Below are 19,824 nucleotides of genomic sequence, written 5' to 3'. Positions count from 1 at the left end.
CAAAAGCTGTTGTAATGTCCCTGTATTCAGCATGATCCTGGGGCTGGGGCTGCTGGAAATCTCCCACTCCGGGACAAGCCTAGACCATGCTTCCTTCTCAGGAGGTCTCCAGGGATGCTCCCTTCTACACTTGCTGAACCTGCTAATCTCCTCCTAGTGGTCAGTCACTGAATCTGAGAAGTCACGTTCTTGTGCACGGGGATTTCAGAGCTCAGGTAAAGAGGCTTCCCTGTTACTAGAAACCACTGAAACTCAGTCTGCAGGCTCAGGAGCTCCAAACCTCTCTCTTCTCCACTAGGCCTCCACCCCACAGGAATCTCGCCTGCTCCCCTGGATTTCATCACAAACGCCAAACTAAGAGCAGCTTCCCTGAGAGGATCCCTGAGATTCACAGACCTGGGGCTGTTTGACAGTTCTGTGCCCTGATCAGACAGAATCCACAGTATCAGTGTGAAACCAGATCGATTTTGAGTTGGGCTCTGAGATCTGGAAGGTACAAGAAACACAGGGCAAGGAGGGGCCAACTGTACCCCTCGGGACAGAAGTCAAAGGAAACGCTCGTCGCACCAACCTCTGGGGAGTGACAGACCTACTCTGCTCCTGACACCTGTATTAGGACCAGAAGAGGACCCGGAGCGACCTCACCCCCATGACTCAGCCTAAAGCTGAGCAGAGACGTGCTGGCTTCCCATGGCTCTTGCATCACTGTTCCTGGAGGACAGCCCATTGCTGTGGCCTTCTGCAGCAATATAAGCTGGGCCTTCCTTTGCAAGTCTTTAAATGCCTCACAGGAGTGCCCCGCTCATTCCCACAGAGCGAATGCAATGGTCTTTGGCGGGGTTGATGTGTAAGAGACATGGGGGTCACTCTCCTAATGGAGGGCCCCATGGGGCTAGGCCTGGCCAGTCCCTGCCCCAAGGAGCTCCCTAGGTTCTGTGATAAATACAGATTTTGTGATCCAGAAAGAGAGGCAATATCAGGGGAATGGTATAGGGGCTAAGGTGCCTGGGGAGTTGGGGCTGAACAAAGTATTTCCTTCGTGTGCCTATGGAATGTGCTCCATCCTCATACTCAGCATAGTTGAGGGGGAAAACAGAGGTGGATCTTGGAGCCAGTCAGAACAGCAGTAAAGATTCTCTACTTTAAAGCAGCTGGAACAGTCCCCTTGGAGCCAGTCTGTCCCCCAGGATCCCTGGAGCAGTATGCACTCTTGCTTTACTCCCCTGCTCACCCCAGATCATGACCTGCGCAAAGGAGAGGAGAAGCAGCTGGCATAGAGCTGTCCTGGAGCACCCTTGGGTTTGTCTACCATCTCCCCTATCTCCTGCCTCTGCTTTGTGTTCCCTCATCTTGTCTCTCTGGTTGGACCAGAAGCTCTTTGAGGCAGGGTCCATGGCTTTGTCCAGCTCTGCAATGTCTAGCAGCACTTTGGGATAAATAACAAAGAGCCATGATAAATCTCAGCCCAGCCCTGTGGTCAGTCCCCAGAACTGTTCTCTCCCGCAGCCCCCTACCCCCACCTGAGCCTCTGAGCCCATCCTCTGTGCTGTGTACTCTGAGGGGGCATGGATATGCAGGAGCCCTGCTCGGCTCAGGCACTCATCATGCCACGCCCTACTCTGTTACACTCCCTTGTCCTGGTGGGGTGGATTCCTGTATGGCATGGAGGAGGGGCCCAGATGTGAACTCCACTTGACTTTGTGAAAGCGCCTTCCCCTTTGTGTTCTGCACTGAAATGTAGTGCTTTGCCACCTAGATCAACAGAGAGTTCTCCAGACAGGCTTGAATGCTGCACACCCACAGGCCGATCTCGAGCCAGTGGAACTGCTCCCAGGTGCACAGACAGCGCAGAGCAGGCAGCTGGGAATTATGGGGCTCCACCGAGAGCTTACAGTGACCTCAGAAACGATGAGAGTGGAGCCTGAGGCACCATCTGGAGATGAATTAGAGCCCCATGATTCGGGTATCTGTGCCCAGGGTTCATGCTGTCACTTCCTCTCCCAGCTTCATCTTCCACTCCTGCCCTGACACTGCCTCTGTCTCCAGCACCCACCGCTCCCCTCCTTGCTCTCACTATGCCACTGATCTTTTCAGGCTGCTCGCTGTTGTTCCTGGGGGGAGGGATAGCTCAGTGGTTTCAGCATTGGCCTGCTAAACCCAGGGTTGTGAGTTCAATCCTTGAGGGGGCCAGTTAGGGATCTGGGGTAAAAATTGGGGATTGGTCCTGCTTTGAGCAGGGGGTTGGACTAGATGACCTCCTGAGGTCCTTCCACCCCTGATATTCTATGATTCTACCCAACCATCACAGAAAGCTCCAGCTGAGGCCTCCTCCACAATCTCTTGCCTGCTGTGGACAGACTTGGATCATCCCCTTGGGGTGGCCTTTCTACTGCTCTGGTGGCTTCTTCTTTACAGCACACCCAGCTGCACAGAACCCCGAGATCCAGGGCCCCGCTGGTGGGTTTGCTCCTGTTCCCCATCAGCTCTGTGGGCCCAGCATCAAGCTGGGTGATTTTACTCTGGGCAGCTGCTTTTTCAGTGTCCACAGCCTATCTGAGTGGTGACTGTTGCCAGCAGCCGACCCAGAGCTCCAGTATTAACACTCCTTGCCCCCACTAGCTGAGTGTGGGTAAGTGAAGTTAACCTGAATGGAATCCACTTTCTGGGCTGGGGCATTTATTTCAGGAGTGGCTGGGATGCATCCCCAGGGATGTTACTGATTTGGGGGCAGAACTCACTCAGCGAGCCGGAAAGCAGGGCCATGACGCTTGCTGTTGGTAACAAGCATTGGCACACCCAATTTCACATGCTATGCTCTGACCACACCTCCCATGACTGGGGATGGGAGTGGGGGGTAGCACAGGCTGCTTATCAGTGTACTCAGGTTGCAGTGGAACAAACACCCTTTAAAAAAGATTTAAAGAGCATATGGTGGAGAGGCTGCAGGCTGGTGATTTGAGAGCCACAGTAAAGCAAGATGTAGAGGTAGGTACCTGAGCCCTACAAACTCCACTGAAGACTCCAGGCCTTGAGTCATAAACCTTGGGAAACCCCGGGTGGTGGATGTAGTTTATGTGTCGGCAAATACTCTTAGTGGGCCCAACTATTGATTCTGAACATATAAAAACAGTGTCGTGCCACTTGTTCAGGTTTGCACAGGTTTTACAGCTCTTGTTCTGAGAAGTGCCCGTGTGTTTGGTTTTTGCCTTCTTCCTCCAGGCCTTCTGTTGACACTGGCTCTGCTGAGCAGAGTGTCAATGCCATCCCAGGAAGCTGAATGTATGGCTCTCCCAACACCTCCCCCTTGCCTCGAGGCTATAAAATCTGTGACACGCCCATTTTCAGCCACAGGAGGTTTTCTGTGCAGAAGGCAGGTGAAAGGTACCTGTCACCTGCAAGCATGCAGTGTCAGAGAGTTAAAGCTAGAAGGGACCAGCAGATCTGTCTCGTCTAGTCTAGTCTCCGAATATTACAAGCCAGCACCAACTCCCAGCACCCTCACACTTACCCCAACAACGGAAATGAGACCAAAGCATTACAGCCCTCAGGAAATTCGACTGTTATGTGCCAGAGGCAGAGAATAGGTGGGGCTGAACGGTGCCCCAGTGTCCGAGGCCCCCACAACGGCAGGGAAATGAAAAGATCCACCCAGATAATCCTGGCAAGTGACCTCCACCCGCACACTGCAGAAGAAGGTGAAAACCCCTAAGGTCACTGCCCATCTGACCTGGGGGAAAATTCCTTTCCTTATACAGCGATCAGTTAGACCCTCAGCATGTGAGCACGAACCAGCCAGCCAAGCACTGCAGACAGGAAATGCTTGGTGCCACCTCAGAGTCCTGGCCCACCTGGCCAATGGTGCATCTCCAGCTGTGGCCATCCCTGATCAGAGGTGCTGGAACTAGGGGAACTGGGGGTGCTGCCACACCCCCTGGCTTAAAGTGGTTTCCATTATATACCGGGTCGCACCCCCTTGCTTAAAGTGGTTTCCATTATATACAGGGTCGTACCCCCTGGCTTAAAGTAGTTTCCATTATATACAGGGTCGTACCCCCTGGCTTAAAGTGGTTTCCATTGTATACAGGGTTTACAGTTTGGTTCAATGGCTTTCAGCACCCCCCTACTGTCAAAATTGTTCCAGGACCTCTGTCCTTGATGCTTCAGAGGAAGGAGATTTTTTTAAAAAAATCCTTCCCAGAATACACTTGGGGGGTGGGGAGGGGAATCCCTTCCTGACCCTTGTAGGTAGCCAGCTGAAACGCTGAAGCATGAGCTTTTAGGAACATAAGACATAAACTGGAAGTGAGCCCCAGGGCTGCTGAGCCCTGCCCTTTCCTTTCCTTTTCCCATCCCAAGCAACCTCGTCATGGAATCGCACTTGTAGATTTGTCCAGCTGTCTCTGAAATCTATTTAAGTTGTTTGCCCCCACAACTTTTGGCAAACCTCACCCTCTGATAGTTAGGGTATATCTACACTTCAACCGCTACAGGGGCACAGCTGCGCTGCTGTAGCTCTTCAGTGTAGACACTACCCAAACTGATGGGCTGGGTAGCTAGCCTTTGGGGTGAGGCTTTAGTGTAGCTGCTCAAGACGTCAGGGTATTTTTACAGACGTGCCAGGTGCGCCCCGGCACGTGCATGATTCTGAACATTTGGGCCTCACGGGCCTCTTGGTTATTTTCCTCCTCCCCCCCCCCACCAGAAGAGAGTCACCTCCTGCTCCTTTGCACTGCTGTTGACACTGTGTTAAAATCACTGGATTACCAAGTGCTATAAAGTGTAAGTCCTTCCTGTGCCATTTGTGTATGTATTTATGGATTAACCTGAAGCAGGTACTATGTAACATTATTTACAGCTGCCACAGGAAAACATCACTTACACAATGCTCAGGTGGGAGGGGAGAAGGACATTTCTAATCCCCATCCCTTTGTGATGTTGGGAGGAGATGCTGTTCATAACTGCCCCAAGAGCACAGTGGGTCCTTCTGGGAGGTCTGGCTGCTGTGGCTGTGGGGGCGTTGTGTGTCAGAATGGAGCCTCTCTCCTCCCTGTCTCTCTGGGATTGTTTTCTACTTCTAGATGTAACCTGACCCACCCTAGCACAGCATGGCTCTTTGTACCCCTCGAATGGCTACACCAATCATAGAGGTTTACTAATCCATCAGAGGCTCATGATTTTAGATACAGAGCTGCTGGGGCCATTCCCCGCAGATGGCCCTTTACATAGCAACTAGCACTAAAAGAAAAGGAGTATTTGTGGCACCTTAGAGACTAACAAATTTATTTGAGCATAAGCTTTCGTGAGCTACAGCTCACTTCATCGGATGCATACTGTGGAAAGTATAGAAGATCTTTTATACACACAAAGCATGAAAAAATGGGTGTTTACCACTACAAAAGGTTTTCTCTCCCCCCACTCCACTCTCCAGCTTGTCTAAAGTGATCACTCTCCTTACAATGTGTATGATAATCAAGGTGGGCCATTTCCAGCACAAATCCAGGGTTTAACAAGAACGTCTGGGGGAGGGGGGTAGGAAAAAACAAGGGGAAATAGGTTACTTTGCATAATGACTTAGCCACTCCCAGTCTCTATTCAAGCCTAAGTTAATTGTATCCAATTTGCAAATGAATTCCAATTCAACAGTCTCTCGCTGGAGTCTGGTTTTGAAGTTTTTTTGTTGTAATATCGCACCTTTCATGTCTGTAATCGTGTGACCAGAGAGATTGAAGTGTTCTCCGACTGGTTTATGAATGTTATAATTCTTGACATCTGATTTGTGTCCATTTATTCTTTTACGTAGAGACTGTCCAGTTTGACCAATGTACATGGCAGAGGGGCATTGCTGGCACATGATGGGGGGTGGGGGGAGAGAAAACCTTTTGTAGTGGTAAACACCCATTTTTTCATGCTTTGTGTGTATAAAAGATCTTCTATACTTTCCACAGTATGCATCCGATGAAGTGAGCTGTAACTCATGAAGGCTTATGCTCAAATAAATTGGTTAGTCTCTAAGGTGCCACAAGTACTCCTTTTCTTTTTGCAAATACACACTAACACGGCTGTTACTCTGAAACCTCTCAACTAGCACTAAGTCAATCATTTTGCATGGAGTCACTTCTCTTAATCTTTGCAAATTATCTAAAAGTAGATCACAGGTTTTTAAAATTTCTTTATTACTGAAGTGGTTTGCTGAATACTTTCTATGGCTAATTCTTGAGCTGAAGCTTGTGCATAAGCAGTTCCCTGAGAAGAGTTGATACTCAAAATTTCAGCTGGTTTGGTTGGACGTGTAGGTGACAGGGTATTGTTTCGAATCAAGTTTCTGGTGCAATCATAAACCTGAAATTTGCCTTCCATGAATATTCTGCAACATTCACTGTTTCCACAGACATTCCTGCCAGGAAACTTGTTTGCTAGAATATCTGAGGAAAGCAAACACAAAAGGAGCCTGAACAAAAATATTCACTATTTTTTCCCTAGTATTTGCCCAGTTCTGAGTGTGGCAGCAGTTGACAGAGACATACACTGAGAGGTGCCTATCGGGGTATTCACAGCACCAACACAAAGACAGCAGGGATGTGGCAGGGCACGAAGCAGCACATCCTGGTCCAGCTGGTGAGCTTTATTTACAGACCTGAGACCACAGCTGGGCTGCCAGTAATGCAGCCTGAAGTCCTCTGTCTAGCCACAAAATAAGCAGGGCTAAGCAGCAGCAATGTGAGCTTCCTTTGTGCCACCCTGAGAATGTGCCCCCTTCCAGGACCCACTGGGACCACCAGAGGAGAGTTTTGTCTCCCTGATCATTCAGTCCTTGGCCTTGCAGCAGACTAGCTGCCGGCTAGTGTGACAAGTAGGGCCACAAGTGCCGTCACTGGCATTGTTGTTTTTTTTCAGCCACATGCCCACTAGAGGCAGGACTTGAGCTCCAGGTGACAGCTGATCTCAAACATGCTACTGAACTGACTTTCAATCACTGTCAGCCTTGGCTGGATCAGGACTGATATTGCTGACATATGGGGGAGAGCTTTGTACCCAATTCCCAATATCCCGAACCACCCAAACTCCCTAATAACTTAGGGGTAACTTTTGCTTACAGAGTGTGATTCTGTTCCCCATTAGTGCCTGGACACATGGAGGCTGAAGGAACTTTCCTGCGTACTGGATACGAGTGCAGACTAGAGACCCATCATTTAAAGGCAGAGGGAAACAGGATAGATGGGTTCCATCCACCCACCCACCAGTGCCAGCAATGATGAGAGTCCCAGAATAGATGAGCTGCTGGCTACTGCCAGCATTTAGCACCATGTTGATAAGGCCTGCTCTGAACAGGGTTACATGAAACTGGCAACTGGGGATCCAGCTGCACTAGAGGTCCCAGCATTGCTAACATGAATGGTGCTAAGCCAGTGTCCCCAATGGTGGAGCATTTGCAGAGAAATTCCCTAGTGTAGACAGGGCCTTACAGTACAAGCAAGGCCTATCAGCGGGAGCCAGACAGTCACCAAGGGGATAGGGAAATGCTATTGTTAGGAGGCAAAAATATTTGCAATACAAATTTCTGCTCTGCTGTTGTGCCTTATGCTGTCTTGTGTCCCGGAGGTGGGCTGCATTTCTGTGTATAGATTGTAAAGTGCACCGAGGGACCACCATTCGGGAAGACGCTGAGTGCTATTAAGTTTATATTTAAAGAGCTATTTGACTAGGACTTCCATCAGCATGCCACGTTGTCCACCCACTTAGTGCTGTTGCTTCCAAATGAAACTCACTGAGACTTAGGGCTTGTCTACACTTACCGTGGATTGATGCTGCGGCGATCAATCTAACAAGGGTTGCTCTAGTGGGTCTAGTGAAGACCTGCTAAATTGACCGCAGATCACTCTCCCGTCAACTCCAGTACTCCACCGGAATGAGAAGCACAAGGGTAAGTCGATGGGAGAGTTTCTCCCATTGACCTAGCATGGTGTAGACACCGCAATAAGTCGACCTAAGCTACGTCAACTCCAGCAACATTATTCACATAGCTGGAGTTGTGTAACTTAGGTCGACTTAACCCTGTAGTGCAGCCCTGCCCTTAAAAACAGACACTGCTGGAGTAAAAGATATTTCTTCTGATTCAGGGTGAAATCCTCTTTTGTCTACACTACGTGGGAAAGTTGATCTAAGCGACGCAATTTGAGTTACGTTAGTAGCATAACTTAAGTCAACGTAGCTTAGATCTACTTACTGCGGAGTCAACACTACGTGATGTCAATGGGAGACGCTCTCCTGTCAACTCCCCTTACTCTTCTCCTTCTGGTGGAGTACCGGAGTCGACGGGAGAGTGATTTGCGGTTGATTTAGTGGGTCTTCACTCGACTTGCTAAATCGACCACTGCTGCATTGATCGCCGCAAGTCGAACCCCTGGTAAGTGTAGACAAGAAGACCGCAAAGTAGGCCTGAAATGGGACTTTAAATGCTGCACAGGCCTCAGGCTGGCCCTCAGCACAGGGGTAAATGTCACAGTCTATGACTCAGGATACTTTGCTCTCTCACCCCCTTATAAAAATGGCATGGAGTTGTGTAGAACTAGCTCAGAACATGGCAGTATCACTATTGTCAACTGCACACAACCCACCTTTCATCTCAAGGTCTCCACGCACCCTACAAATGCAGTTAATGAGTTCTCCTTGTGTCCCTGTACAGAGGCGCTGCATGTTCTCAGCTCCATCGCCCAGGCGTTTCCTTATACGGTGTGGATGTTTTCATGAATAAAGAGCCTCTGAGCTCCAAGGGACAGCACAGTAGCTATGTCCAGGGCAGCTAAAGTAAAGGACTACCCTTTGTTTAGTGTTTAAGTAGCTTTGCTTATTCCTTGACATAGCAAGACACCTTACTCAGCTGTTTTCTGGCAGGTAAATCCTGCCCCAGACAGTCACAGATGTAAACCCTGGAGTGTTCATTCCCAGTTTGACAGCTGACTCTTTGGAATGAAAAAAGAAATGGATCGTAAGCAATCTGGGGCAGGAAGCATATCCACCCCTATATTTGTATAGCACCTGATGGTCCACATCTTCATCATGACCTCAGGGCACTACCATAATGTCGCTCATGCACTCAACAATCAATCATAATCAGAGTAGCCATATTTTTTAAAATGTAGGTGTTCAAATTCACGTGCAATTGTTTGCCTAATCTTGTGCACAGTTATTGAGCCAGCACCTGCAAAAGGGGTAATTGCCAACATCATTAGCACTTTGTTCTTCCTCTCTCCCCCGTGATACAAGAAAAAGAAAACCCTTGACACAACTATCAAACCTAATAATACTTAGCAGTCTCTAGCACCTCTCACATAAGGGTCTCCCAGCCTTTCACTTAGCATTACACCCAGATTACAGATGGATGTGGCCAAGTTCAGCAGTGGCGATATCAGTAACAGACTCCAGGCCTCCTGACTTCTGTTGCAGATCCCTGCTCTAACCACTAGCCCACACTGACTCTCAGGACAGAGAGATGCTGTGATAATAGTTACTGCCCTGTGAGGAAAAATGCAAAGAAATGGCCTTGGCTGGACTAGTCTGGCTCCTCCCTCGTCTCCTAGCAATGGAGCACCGGTAAGGACCCCGGTAAGGACCCCGGCTCCTTTTCATTGTCCAGAGAATGATGGGCCTTCTGCCCTATCCCTGACCTATACGTTGTCTATCAGGGTAGCCAGCGCTCTTCTTAGTCTATCTCTCCATTGCTTACCCGCTCAACAGCCTCCAATTCCTCCTTGTTACCACAAACCTCCAGCAGCACCAGCAGGATGACACCATGCTGGAGAGGTATTTTCAACACATACCCCTTTCCCCTGAGTTACAGTTAGGAAGGTGCAGACAGGCCCATCGAGAGAAATATGGGGCCCTGGTACATCATGTTCCCTGGGGCCCAATCCCCTGCCATGTCTCTTTATTTACACAGACAATACAGATATTCTGGGGGGGCCCATTGAGCTCAGGTCCCTGGTACAATTGTTCTGCCCTCCCCTCTCTCATCAGCCCTGCTGGACAAATCCTTCCAACTCTGCATTACCCATTTCTGAGGAATGGCCTATAAAATGGAAGAGTTGGAATGTGGAAAACTAGTGTGCCCTACTCTGTGAAAAGTCAGGGGATGCCTTGCCAGCCCCCCACCAAACAGCCCCCAAATAGAGGTGCCAAGGCATCACTGGGGTCTTTTAAATACAGCTGGGCAGAAACTAGATTTTCCATTTTGTTTTTTGGGGAAATTTTGAATTTTGGGAAATTTTCTGATTTCGAATTTTTTGCCATTGCAAAATGGAAAGGAAACAAACAAAGAAACCTTCGAATTCTCCTACGAAATGAAATTCTGGGGGGAAAAATAATTTGGGGTTGATTGAAACATTTAGTTTACGTAAAACGAAAACATTTTGTTCCAGTTTTGGCCTTTTAAAACATTTTAAAAAAAGGTTTATATAAAAAACTGAATTTTGGTCTGACAAGTGGTTTTGAAATGAAAAATCAAAACGCTCCATTTCGAGAAGATTGAACCAGATGTTTTGATGTTATCGGAACACTTTGCTGTGGGATTTTTCCTCAATTCCACTGCAATTGACAAAAGAAAGGGAGCACAGGGACTGACATGGAGGCTGACCCCACCTCTCATCCTGCAGGACGTTGCTTCAAGACGTGGGGAGCAATTCGGCGCATATTGGTGCACGTGGCTGCTGTCGGTGCTGCCCCTGTTTGGGGGACAAACGGGATCAAGGCTGTGGGTGAGGCACCTTTCAACAGCCTGAAAATGTCACCCAAAAGATCTCCAGATCTCCACTGCATGCAAACTCCCCTAGGACAACACGGAGGGTGGGCTGCCGGAAAGCTGGCTGGAGCTCCCAGATCCTGCGCCACCCTGATAAGGAACAGCCGCAACTTACGCCACTGGCCAAGTTGCACCAGCACAGACTCAGTGCAGCGCACTCCATTCTGCTGCACCCCCTCCAACACGCCCATTTCCTCACCCAACCCCCAGTGCTGGGGACAAGAAGAGGTGGCTGTTCCAGGAGGCACCTATGCCACCTTCACCAGCTTTATAGTGGGAAGGAGTTCCCCTGCCCAGGGGCAATTCTTCAGTGGCTATTCAGGGTTCCAAAGAGGATGGCTCTAGACTGTTCTCAATGGTATCAGATGACAGAACGAGGAGTAATGGTCTCAAGTTACAGTGGGGGAGGTTTAGATTGGATATTAGGAAAAACTTTTTCACTATGAGGGTGGTGAAACACTGGAATGCGTTACCTAGGGAGGTGGTAGAATCTCCTTCCTTAGAGGTTTTTAAGGTCAGGCTTGACAAAGCCCTGGCTGGGATGATTTAACTGGGAATTGGTCCTGCTTTGAGCAGGGGGTTGGACTAGATGACCTTCTGGGGTCCCTTCCAACCCTTATATTCTATGATTATATTCTATGATTATATTCTATGATTATTTCTGGCCAGTTCCTGTGCACTTTGCACCACTTGAACATTATCTATCTAGCTATCGATCTATCTATGTATCATAAAGGCTAGCCTGAAGCTCCATTTGAAGTGTGTCCATGCAGGACTGAGATTCCAGCTTTCGTCTAAAGAATACTTGTCCCAAACTCCATTTCATGCCAGACACTCCCTGGGTTCCTGCTCTCAGCCAAACCTTCCTCTGCTTGTATTTGGATAACTTTTTAACCTAACGGTGTACGAGGGCTCCCCTTCTTCTGCCAGCATTCATTGGCTCCTCTTGCTGTGGTCTCGGAGGCTCCTTTTTTGTTGTTTTTTCAAAAGCCTCGGACTCAGCTAGACTTGGCAGGTCTTTCCCGTGACAGACTTTCAAACAGCGAGTGTCTGTTGTGAGATCTCCTTTGTTTATCCATGAAACAGATGGGGAGACCAACCCTGCAGGTGGGATGTGGAGCAATTCTTCCTAAGTCTAGCTGATATGGCAGCGTTCTCCTCCCACATGTGTCCTGCATGCAACCTGCCAGCTCTTCTCGGCCTCTCATTTGCTTTTGATCGGGGCTGGATTCTAGGAGAAAATTAGCTGCAGCAATATTTGACTCAGCTTGATTAAAAGTTTCCAGTAAATCTTCTATAAGTTGAGGCTGGCAAACTGCTGCCCATGTTAAAGCCAGATGCAAGGGGACACAGTGACTTTATCAATAAGTGATTTAACAGCTCATTCAGCCGTTTGCAATACTATCAGCCAAGCAGGGATGAAGGCAAAGACCTGCTCATTATGGGGTGGGAGAGAGCTCTGAGCCCCAAGTCAAATGTGTGTCATAAACATTTTGAGTGCAGGGAGACCCAAAAAGGGGGTGTCTTGCACCTCCAAGCTTCCTAGCCAGGGCCCAATGGGAGAATCACTCTAATCCTTCCTTTTCTGCAGCTAGAAACACACAGCTTGATCCCTGCTGGATAAAACAGATGGGGGGATTCATTCATGAGGAGCAGGTGGCGGGAGAAAATTGCCTGAATCATTGAAAACTAGCCTGGATAAAGCTGCATTGGCAGATGCACCAGGAGAATGATCATGCATTAGCTGGGGGGGGTGAGGGTGGGCAATGAGATGGCCATACGTTACGAATTGTTATTGTTGTTGCAGTAGGACCTAGAGGTGGGCGCATAGTAACAGACCTGCCCCTGCCCAAAGGGTTTAAAGAGACAAGACAGACCAAGGATCCGTTATCACCTTGTTTCCTTTGTGCCTTCCACCCTCAACTCCTAACTATTCCTTTTGCTTCCTTCAGCTGCTCTCATCTTTGCACCTTTCCCCCATGCTGCCCCTGTGCCTGGAACTCCCTGCTTCTCCCCGGGCACCTCTCTCTCCTGCCTCCTCAAACATACCGGCCATGTCAAGCCTTTCGATGATAACCCCTCTGAGATTCCAGCCCAGGCCCTGGCTTGTGCCATCCCTGTATGGGGCCAGCTCTTCTGCATGTGTCTGAGCCAGGATGGAAGCTCCTCGGGAGAAGGGGCCATGTCTCCGGAGGTGTTTGGAGGGCACTGAGTGTTCTGTATGCCCAGCAAGAATCATCATGAGCTCGGGCCTGATCCTGCAGGGTGCTCAGTGCCCTTTTCCCCTCTTGAGATCGATAGAATCCTTGCAGGATCAGCCCCTTTGTGCACATTGTTTCCGGAGGTGCCAAGCATTTGTTTGAGCTGCTCACAGAACAGACTGCGTCACTGAACATCCCACGATCCTATCTGCCTATGCAGCGGGACTGGGCATACAAAAGCATGGCTTACCAACAAAATACTGTTCATGCAAAACTGATCACCCAATTTAGAGCTCACTTTTACCCAAGAGATCCTTTCCGTCCTCTGACTTCTACGGCTCTGTGAAATCAGCTGGGCTTTTTACCGATTGAAAACTGCAGCCACACAGACCAAGGCCCAGACAGGATACTCACAGTCGGACAAGCAGACCAGACCCTCTAAACGTACTTTATGAGTTGTCTTCAGTTCTCCTGCTCCACCAATCTCACTGAGGGTATTTAACTTATCCTAGCAGCAGTGTAACAATAGGCCAGATCCTCAGCTGGCGTAAACTGCCATAGCTCCATGAAGCAAACGGAGTGACACGGATTTGCACCGACTCAGGACCGGGTCCAATAAGAAGGTCCTGGAGAGAGGTCTGTGCATGTCTAGAGAAAACCTATCTGAAGAATATTTAAGTGATCATCTTTGCATCCAGTTCCAGGCTGGTCAAAAGAGTGTGACAAAATCCCACCCTGATAAATAGCTTCCAGGTGTTTGTTGGCATATGGGCATCTTAAAACAACCCCATGCCAGCGTGCACTGGCTCTTTGTTCCTAATAGCGACTATAGGGCAGGCACAAGATGTCAGACTGAACAGCTCTGGAGGCTTCTGTTTTTCCACAGAACAGGGACAGACCGGAGAGTGACAGAGACAGTGTCCAGCCAGTGCCAGGCCAGAGACCAGCTATTAGTGCCGTGCTCCTTGTGTACGCATGCAACCACAAGGAATAAGCAGGATGGCTGGATGGGCAGGCTCAACTGGCAGTCAAACTGGTTGTTTCACCTTCCTTGGCCTGGGCAGCTTTGACAAAGAAACACTGGGTCCCTTAGGCCCTGCTGCAGAATGAATAATGTTAAACCTCGTGGAAGCTGGTGGGTGTAACAGCTGTCTTTTATTCAGGATAAATGTAAAAAGCAATTGACCTCCTTTGTAGAGAGCTGAGCTAATAGGATCCTCCACCCAAAACAAGGCTTGAGTAAAAGCTGAACCATGTGGCCCAAGGGGTTGCCTCAGAAAAGAAAATTTAGCAAACACAGGGTATTGATTGGTAGTGCTATGAGTGTCTCTATGTGTGAGAGAAGCAGCAAGAAAAACCAGGGAAGCTGAGAGAAGGTGCTGAAAGCCAAAACCACAGCCAATCAGCCACAGAAGCCCTGGGAGCGGGATCCTGAGAAACAGCTAAGAGAGAGAAGAGCTTTTGGGCAGAGTGCAGGCTTGGACCTGAGGCTTGGAACTGTGAGTAAAGAAACTGTCCTCTGTTGTTTGGCTCCTGCTGTGTTCAGGGTAACAGAATGTTGTACATTCTTTGTAAATAAACAGGTCTGCACTAAAGAAATACCTGACTCTGTCATCAATTTCTTCTCCTAATGGAAACAATCCACAGGACTCTGAATTTTAGCTACACCGCTTGGGTCAAAAAGGGGTAGTAATAATAATAATGATACCAACATCCAAAGGAGGAAAGTGACCATCATCCTCTATTTACAGTGAAGCTCCTGGCATTTAGCATCTGGCAAAGCAAAACAGTTTCCTGGTGCTAGGGATAGTGTGTAATTGCTCATTCCTAACTGTTTTGTGTGCACAAGTAGGCTCACACCCTCCTGGCCATGCAGGGACAGTATGGGGCCTTCTTGGCTCCTCCTATGGAACCCAGGTGTTCCTAACCAATAACACACCTCCTGGTGTATGCCTCGTTCATGCCATTTTCTCCTTGTGGGCTAAGCCCGCAGCCTATAATCCTCTCACTAGGCAATACTAACAAACCAGCCCCTCTCAATGGTCAGCCGTCTCTGCCTGTTATTGGGGAAACCAGGCCTTGTTGTGACGAAAGCCTGCATTGTTACTGACCTGCCGCACGCCACCCAAGCGCTGCCCAACGCACAGCAGGGCCCGGCTTTCATTTTGATTTGTTCTCCCACTGGTGCAATGAACATGTCACATCAATGGGGCTCGCAGACAGAAACCCAGGCCCTGTCCCGAGCACGCTGACGTTTTGTGAGGGAGGGGACACCTCCGGCTGGACTGCGCTGCTCCGAGCACTACAATAGCACAGATTCCTCCTGCCTCACGCAAAGCAGAGGGAAGAGACTTCCAGAAAGAACCCTGCTTCTCTTCTCCATGCCAGTTTCCAGGCTCGGAGACCTTCCCCCTACCCCCTAAATCCTTGTCCATAAAGGCCCAAATCCTGGGGGTCCTCACTCAGGCAAAACTCCTCTTTAAGTCAGTGGGAGTTTGCCTGAGCAGGGCCCTAAGGATTGGGCCCCAGAAGTGTAACTGCCACACACACTGCCAGCCCATAGCCTCCTACCTTCCCTGACATTTGTTCCCATGAGCAATGACTGCCTGGAGCCAAGAGTCGCAGCAAGGAAGATGATAACCCACATACTCACCGTACAAAGCCTCCATCTTAGCGCTTAGCTGGGCGATTACATTGACCATGTCTCGTCGACTAATTCTATAGGAACCACGGGCCAGAAAACAGAATGCGTAAAATAATAAATATATGTACAAGGAGCGAGGTGAAGGCAGGAGGGGTTGTGGAGAGGGAGGGCGAGGAAACCTGCCTCTCCTGTTATCTTATTGATTCACTTAATCAGGGCTAATGTGGGTGGAGATGTTAAATAGTAACCAAGCTCTTATGGAAACCAATCTGCAAGGTGCTGCTGTTGTAGCTATAGTAACTGCTGCCAAGCTAGAAACTCAAACATGGCTTTTATTGCTCACTTTTGGGGCTCCCACTCACGCCAGGCTGAGTCCAGGGCCAGGGGGTTCTCTCATTACTCTCCCCGGTAGTGGTGGAAAAGTGGGCTGATGGCAGAGCCCTGCTGGCTGGGAGCGCTGAAAGAGGAAGGGCGGGGAGAACCAACCCAGCCTCTGAGATACAGCCCTTTTTATTGCCATTGCCAAACAAAGAGAGAAAACAAAGGCTCTGTGTCTGTGTACGTGGGTGAGACTGGTGCATGCCACACGCATGTGTGCCCAGGGACACATCCCTAGGCATGTGTGTGTGGGGGCAGGGGGTGCATATGCAATGTGTGTGTAAATGTGTGTTTGCATTTGTGCCGGGGTGAATGTGCATATGCACATAAGTGCATTTATGGGAGGGGGTGCAAGACGTGTGTCCTATGTGTGTCCTGTGTATGAGGGTGTGTTTAAACATGGCTGTGTTTATAGGCAGGTGTGTGCAAATCAAATCACATCTACCACAGAACTATCCCATTAGCCGGTTACCTCAGGGCAGGGAAATGTACAACTCTAAGTCAGACTCTCCCCAAATACAGAATCAGTGACCACCAATTAGAGGTGGAAACTGAAGGTAAAAATCCCAGTTCAACCCCAGAGAGGAGAGACTGTGCGCTCAGTGTGACAGAGGGACACTCTCTACTGATCACCACCCCGGTATGGTATAAGATAAGGTAAGCCCTCCTTGTGGCTTTTACACAACTTTGGGGGTTGTGTAAAAGTTTGGGGGTTCCTCCATGGGCTCTGTGTTGGCGCCCGTGGGTATTCACCTCCGTCCCTTCCCCCCAGATGAGCCACCTTCCCTTTCCTTGCCTCCTGCTCCCAGCTTCAAGGCTCAGACTTTCTGCTGGGCGGGCAGTGGGTATATTCCTGCAGGGACCAGGAAGTTCACCCAGCTTGCAGCAGTTTGTAGTTCTCACTGCTGCTGCTGAAGCACACTGGACCTTGGGCTACACCTTGTAACCAGTTGCTGGGCACCTTGTGTCCAGTTGCTGGGCACCTTGTGTCACCTGGCTTGTGTGCAGTATCTGTGGGTTCCTAGCAGACTTGTTGGGATACATTCCACACAGGAGCGCCTCACTTTGCACCTCGGAAGGTGCAGTTGAGTGTTCTGCACCCAAGTTATCTTGCATGGATGCATCACCCTGGCAGGGCTGTGTTCGCTGCACAAATACACCCAGGCTTGGTGCTGCTGCATAGTAGATGCTGGTGGCAGTGGTGAGATGATGGGGAGATAGGGAGGTCAGGCTTGGGTTAAGAAAGCAATCAGCTTGCAAGTAAAGGGTTGAGTCCATAACCACCCAAGTCTCCAAGGGTCAAATGGCAGGCCAGAATAACAAGTGCTTGCCCCGCAGAAAACAACAGCATGATCTCTGATCTGTACCTACCGCCAGCATCTTTCTGCTCATCTGTGCGTCCCCTTCAGTCCAGTGTGCTACAGCCCCACAGCCGCCCCGTGCCAGGAGCCAGGCACCAAGAGTCACCATAGGATTCATTTCCTGCTCCTAGGCTATGGTAGCCACACCTCTGAGCTGGCCGATGGTGATGACCTGGAGAGTTCTGCAGGGGGCCACAAGACGAGGAGGGGCCAGAGAGGGGAAACTCAGGCTGTTCACTTTCTGAGCATAGTCACATCCAGTGCCAGCTCACTGGGAGGGGAATGACAGAAGGGGCCGAGCAGCCTAGGGCAAGGTGTGGGAGACGGGCAGACACCGCCAGTTTGGGGAATGGTGTGTCTGAGGTGGGGGCAGGATAGAGGGGCCTCTGAGTTTGAGGCAGGAGTGTCTGATACTGATGGGCCCTGTTTGGGGCAGGGATGTGTGTCATGTGGAGGCCGGTGCAGGCAGGGGTGGGTGATGTGAAGTGGCTCCATCTATTGGGAGAGAGGGTTCTACCCAGACCCTCTGGGCTGGGCTGGGATAGAGCATCTCCAGCAGCTTGGGGCTGAGCTGTGTGATGTGCAGGCCCCCACAATATGGGGTTAGGGGTGTGATATGGAGGATGTGGGGCTGCAGTTTAGGGGGACGGGGTCGATACAACGACTCCGAGTTCTTTTACCTTCTTTGCTTTGCATTATTGTCCCCCTTCCCTTTCTTCAGGATGGCAGCATGGGGAGGGGGACGGGAGTGGGGGCTGGTGGCCCAAAATGCTCCTGCTGGGCTTCCCCAGTCCAGTGGAGAGAGGGGAAAACCAGACGCTCTGCTCCTTTCTGGCTTGTCTGTCTTTCACCAGAGAGCTGAGATAAGAGGGTTTCCCCACAGCCTCCTGAATAAGCCAGACTGAATGCTGGGCTGAACCCTCCCATTGTCAGTGCAGATAAGAGAGGCACTGCCCTTTGTTTGCTGCTTAGCAGGGGGAATCAGCGTTATCTGCCCTTCAGTGGCCACTGCCCAGACACTTTTCCTTAGGCCTGAAGTAGTTGTGCAGCAACTCGAGGAGAGTCACTCACCACCAGCGGTGTGTCTTCGCAGAGGAGAGGTCTTGATCTGAGCTGGCTGAGACCCACCACACTCATGTCACCAAAAAGAAAAGGAGTACTTGTGGCACCTTAGAGACTAAATAAATTGGTTAGTCTCTAAGGTGCCACAAGTACTCCTTTTCTTTTTGCGAATACAGACTAACACGGCTGTTCCTCTGAAACCACTCATGTCACCGATGACCTAGGATTTGCCCTCACATTGCCAGGTGGATAAGCCAGGGAGTTCATGCAATGTGCCACTGGATTCCCTCCTATCATTGCCCTGCCGTGTCCTCCATGCTGCACAGCACACCTTCGTGTGTCCAGATCTCAGATGTTTGAGCCCATTCTTGCTCCCAGGTTAAGGGAGCTATTCCAGCTAACCTCACCCCCACCCATAGAATCACAGAAATGCAGGGCTGGAAGGGACCTTGAGAAATCAGCAAGTCCAGCCTCCTGTGCTGAGGCAGGACCAAGTAAACCTAGACCATCCCTGATAGGAGTTTGTCCACCCTGTTCTTAAAAACCTCCAGGGATGGGGATTCAACAACCTCCTTTGGAAGCCTGTTCCAGAGCTTAAATAACCTGACTAGTTAGAAAGTTTTTCCTAATACCTAACCTAAACCTCCCTTGCTGCAGATTACTTCTTGTCCTACCTTCAGCAGCCACAGAGAACAATTGATCACTGTCCTCTTTATAACAGCCCTTAACATATCTGAAGATTGTTATCAAGTCCCCACACAGTCTAAGTACGCCCTCAAGACTAAACATACCCAGTTTTTTTAACCTTTCCTCAAAGGTCAGGTTTTTTAAACCTTTTTATCACTTTCGTTGCTCTCCTATGGACTCTCTCCAATTTGTCCGTACCTTTCCTAAAGTGCGGCACTCAGAACTGGGCACAGCACTCCAGCTGAGATCTCACCACTGCCGAGTAGAGAGGGACAATTACCTCCCAGGTCTTACATACGGCACGCCTATTAATACACCCCCAGAATGGTATTCACCTTTTCAGCTACAGCAGCACAGAGTTGGCTCATATTCAGTATGTGATCCACTGTAACCCCCAGCTCCTTCTCAGCAGTGCTGCCACCTGGCCAGTTGTCCCCCAGTTTGTAGTTGTGCAGTTGATGTTTCCTTCCTAATTGCAGCACTTTGCACTTGTCTTTATTAAATTTCATCTTGTTGATTTCAGACCAATGCTCTGATTTGTCAAGGTCGTTTTGAATTCCAATCCTGTCCCCCAAAGTGCTTGCAGCTCCTCCCAGCACCCCCTGCTGCTGTGCTTGAGTCCCACCTGAAGACCAAGGATACCTCCCTAGGTGCCGACTTCCCCTCTTTCCCGTGGGTGCTTGACCCCCCCCTCTG

The 19,824-nt window shown here is 49.7% G+C and overlaps 1 protein-coding gene across 1 annotated transcript in view; it reads right to left on the bottom strand.

Annotated features, from left to right (window-relative positions):
- The window catches only part of HNF4A (hepatocyte nuclear factor 4 alpha), a 65,641-nt gene extending 49,928 nt beyond the window's left edge, over positions 1-15,713 (bottom strand). The window contains exon 1 of the mRNA XM_075118790.1: positions 15,650-15,713. Within this exon, the coding sequence (XP_074974891.1) occupies positions 15,650-15,698 (49 nt within the window). The 5' untranslated portion in view covers positions 15,699-15,713. The remainder of the gene's footprint in view (positions 1-15,649) is intronic.
- Between the last annotated feature and the right edge of the window lie 4,111 nt (positions 15,714-19,824).

The sequence above is a fragment of the Caretta caretta genome, chromosome 13 (genome assembly GCF_965140235.1).
Source record: "Caretta caretta isolate rCarCar2 chromosome 13, rCarCar1.hap1, whole genome shotgun sequence".
Taxonomy (NCBI): Eukaryota; Metazoa; Chordata; order Testudines; family Cheloniidae; genus Caretta; species Caretta caretta.
The sequence above is the reverse complement of the archived record's forward strand: the minus strand, read 5'-3'. Positions and strand labels throughout refer to the sequence as shown.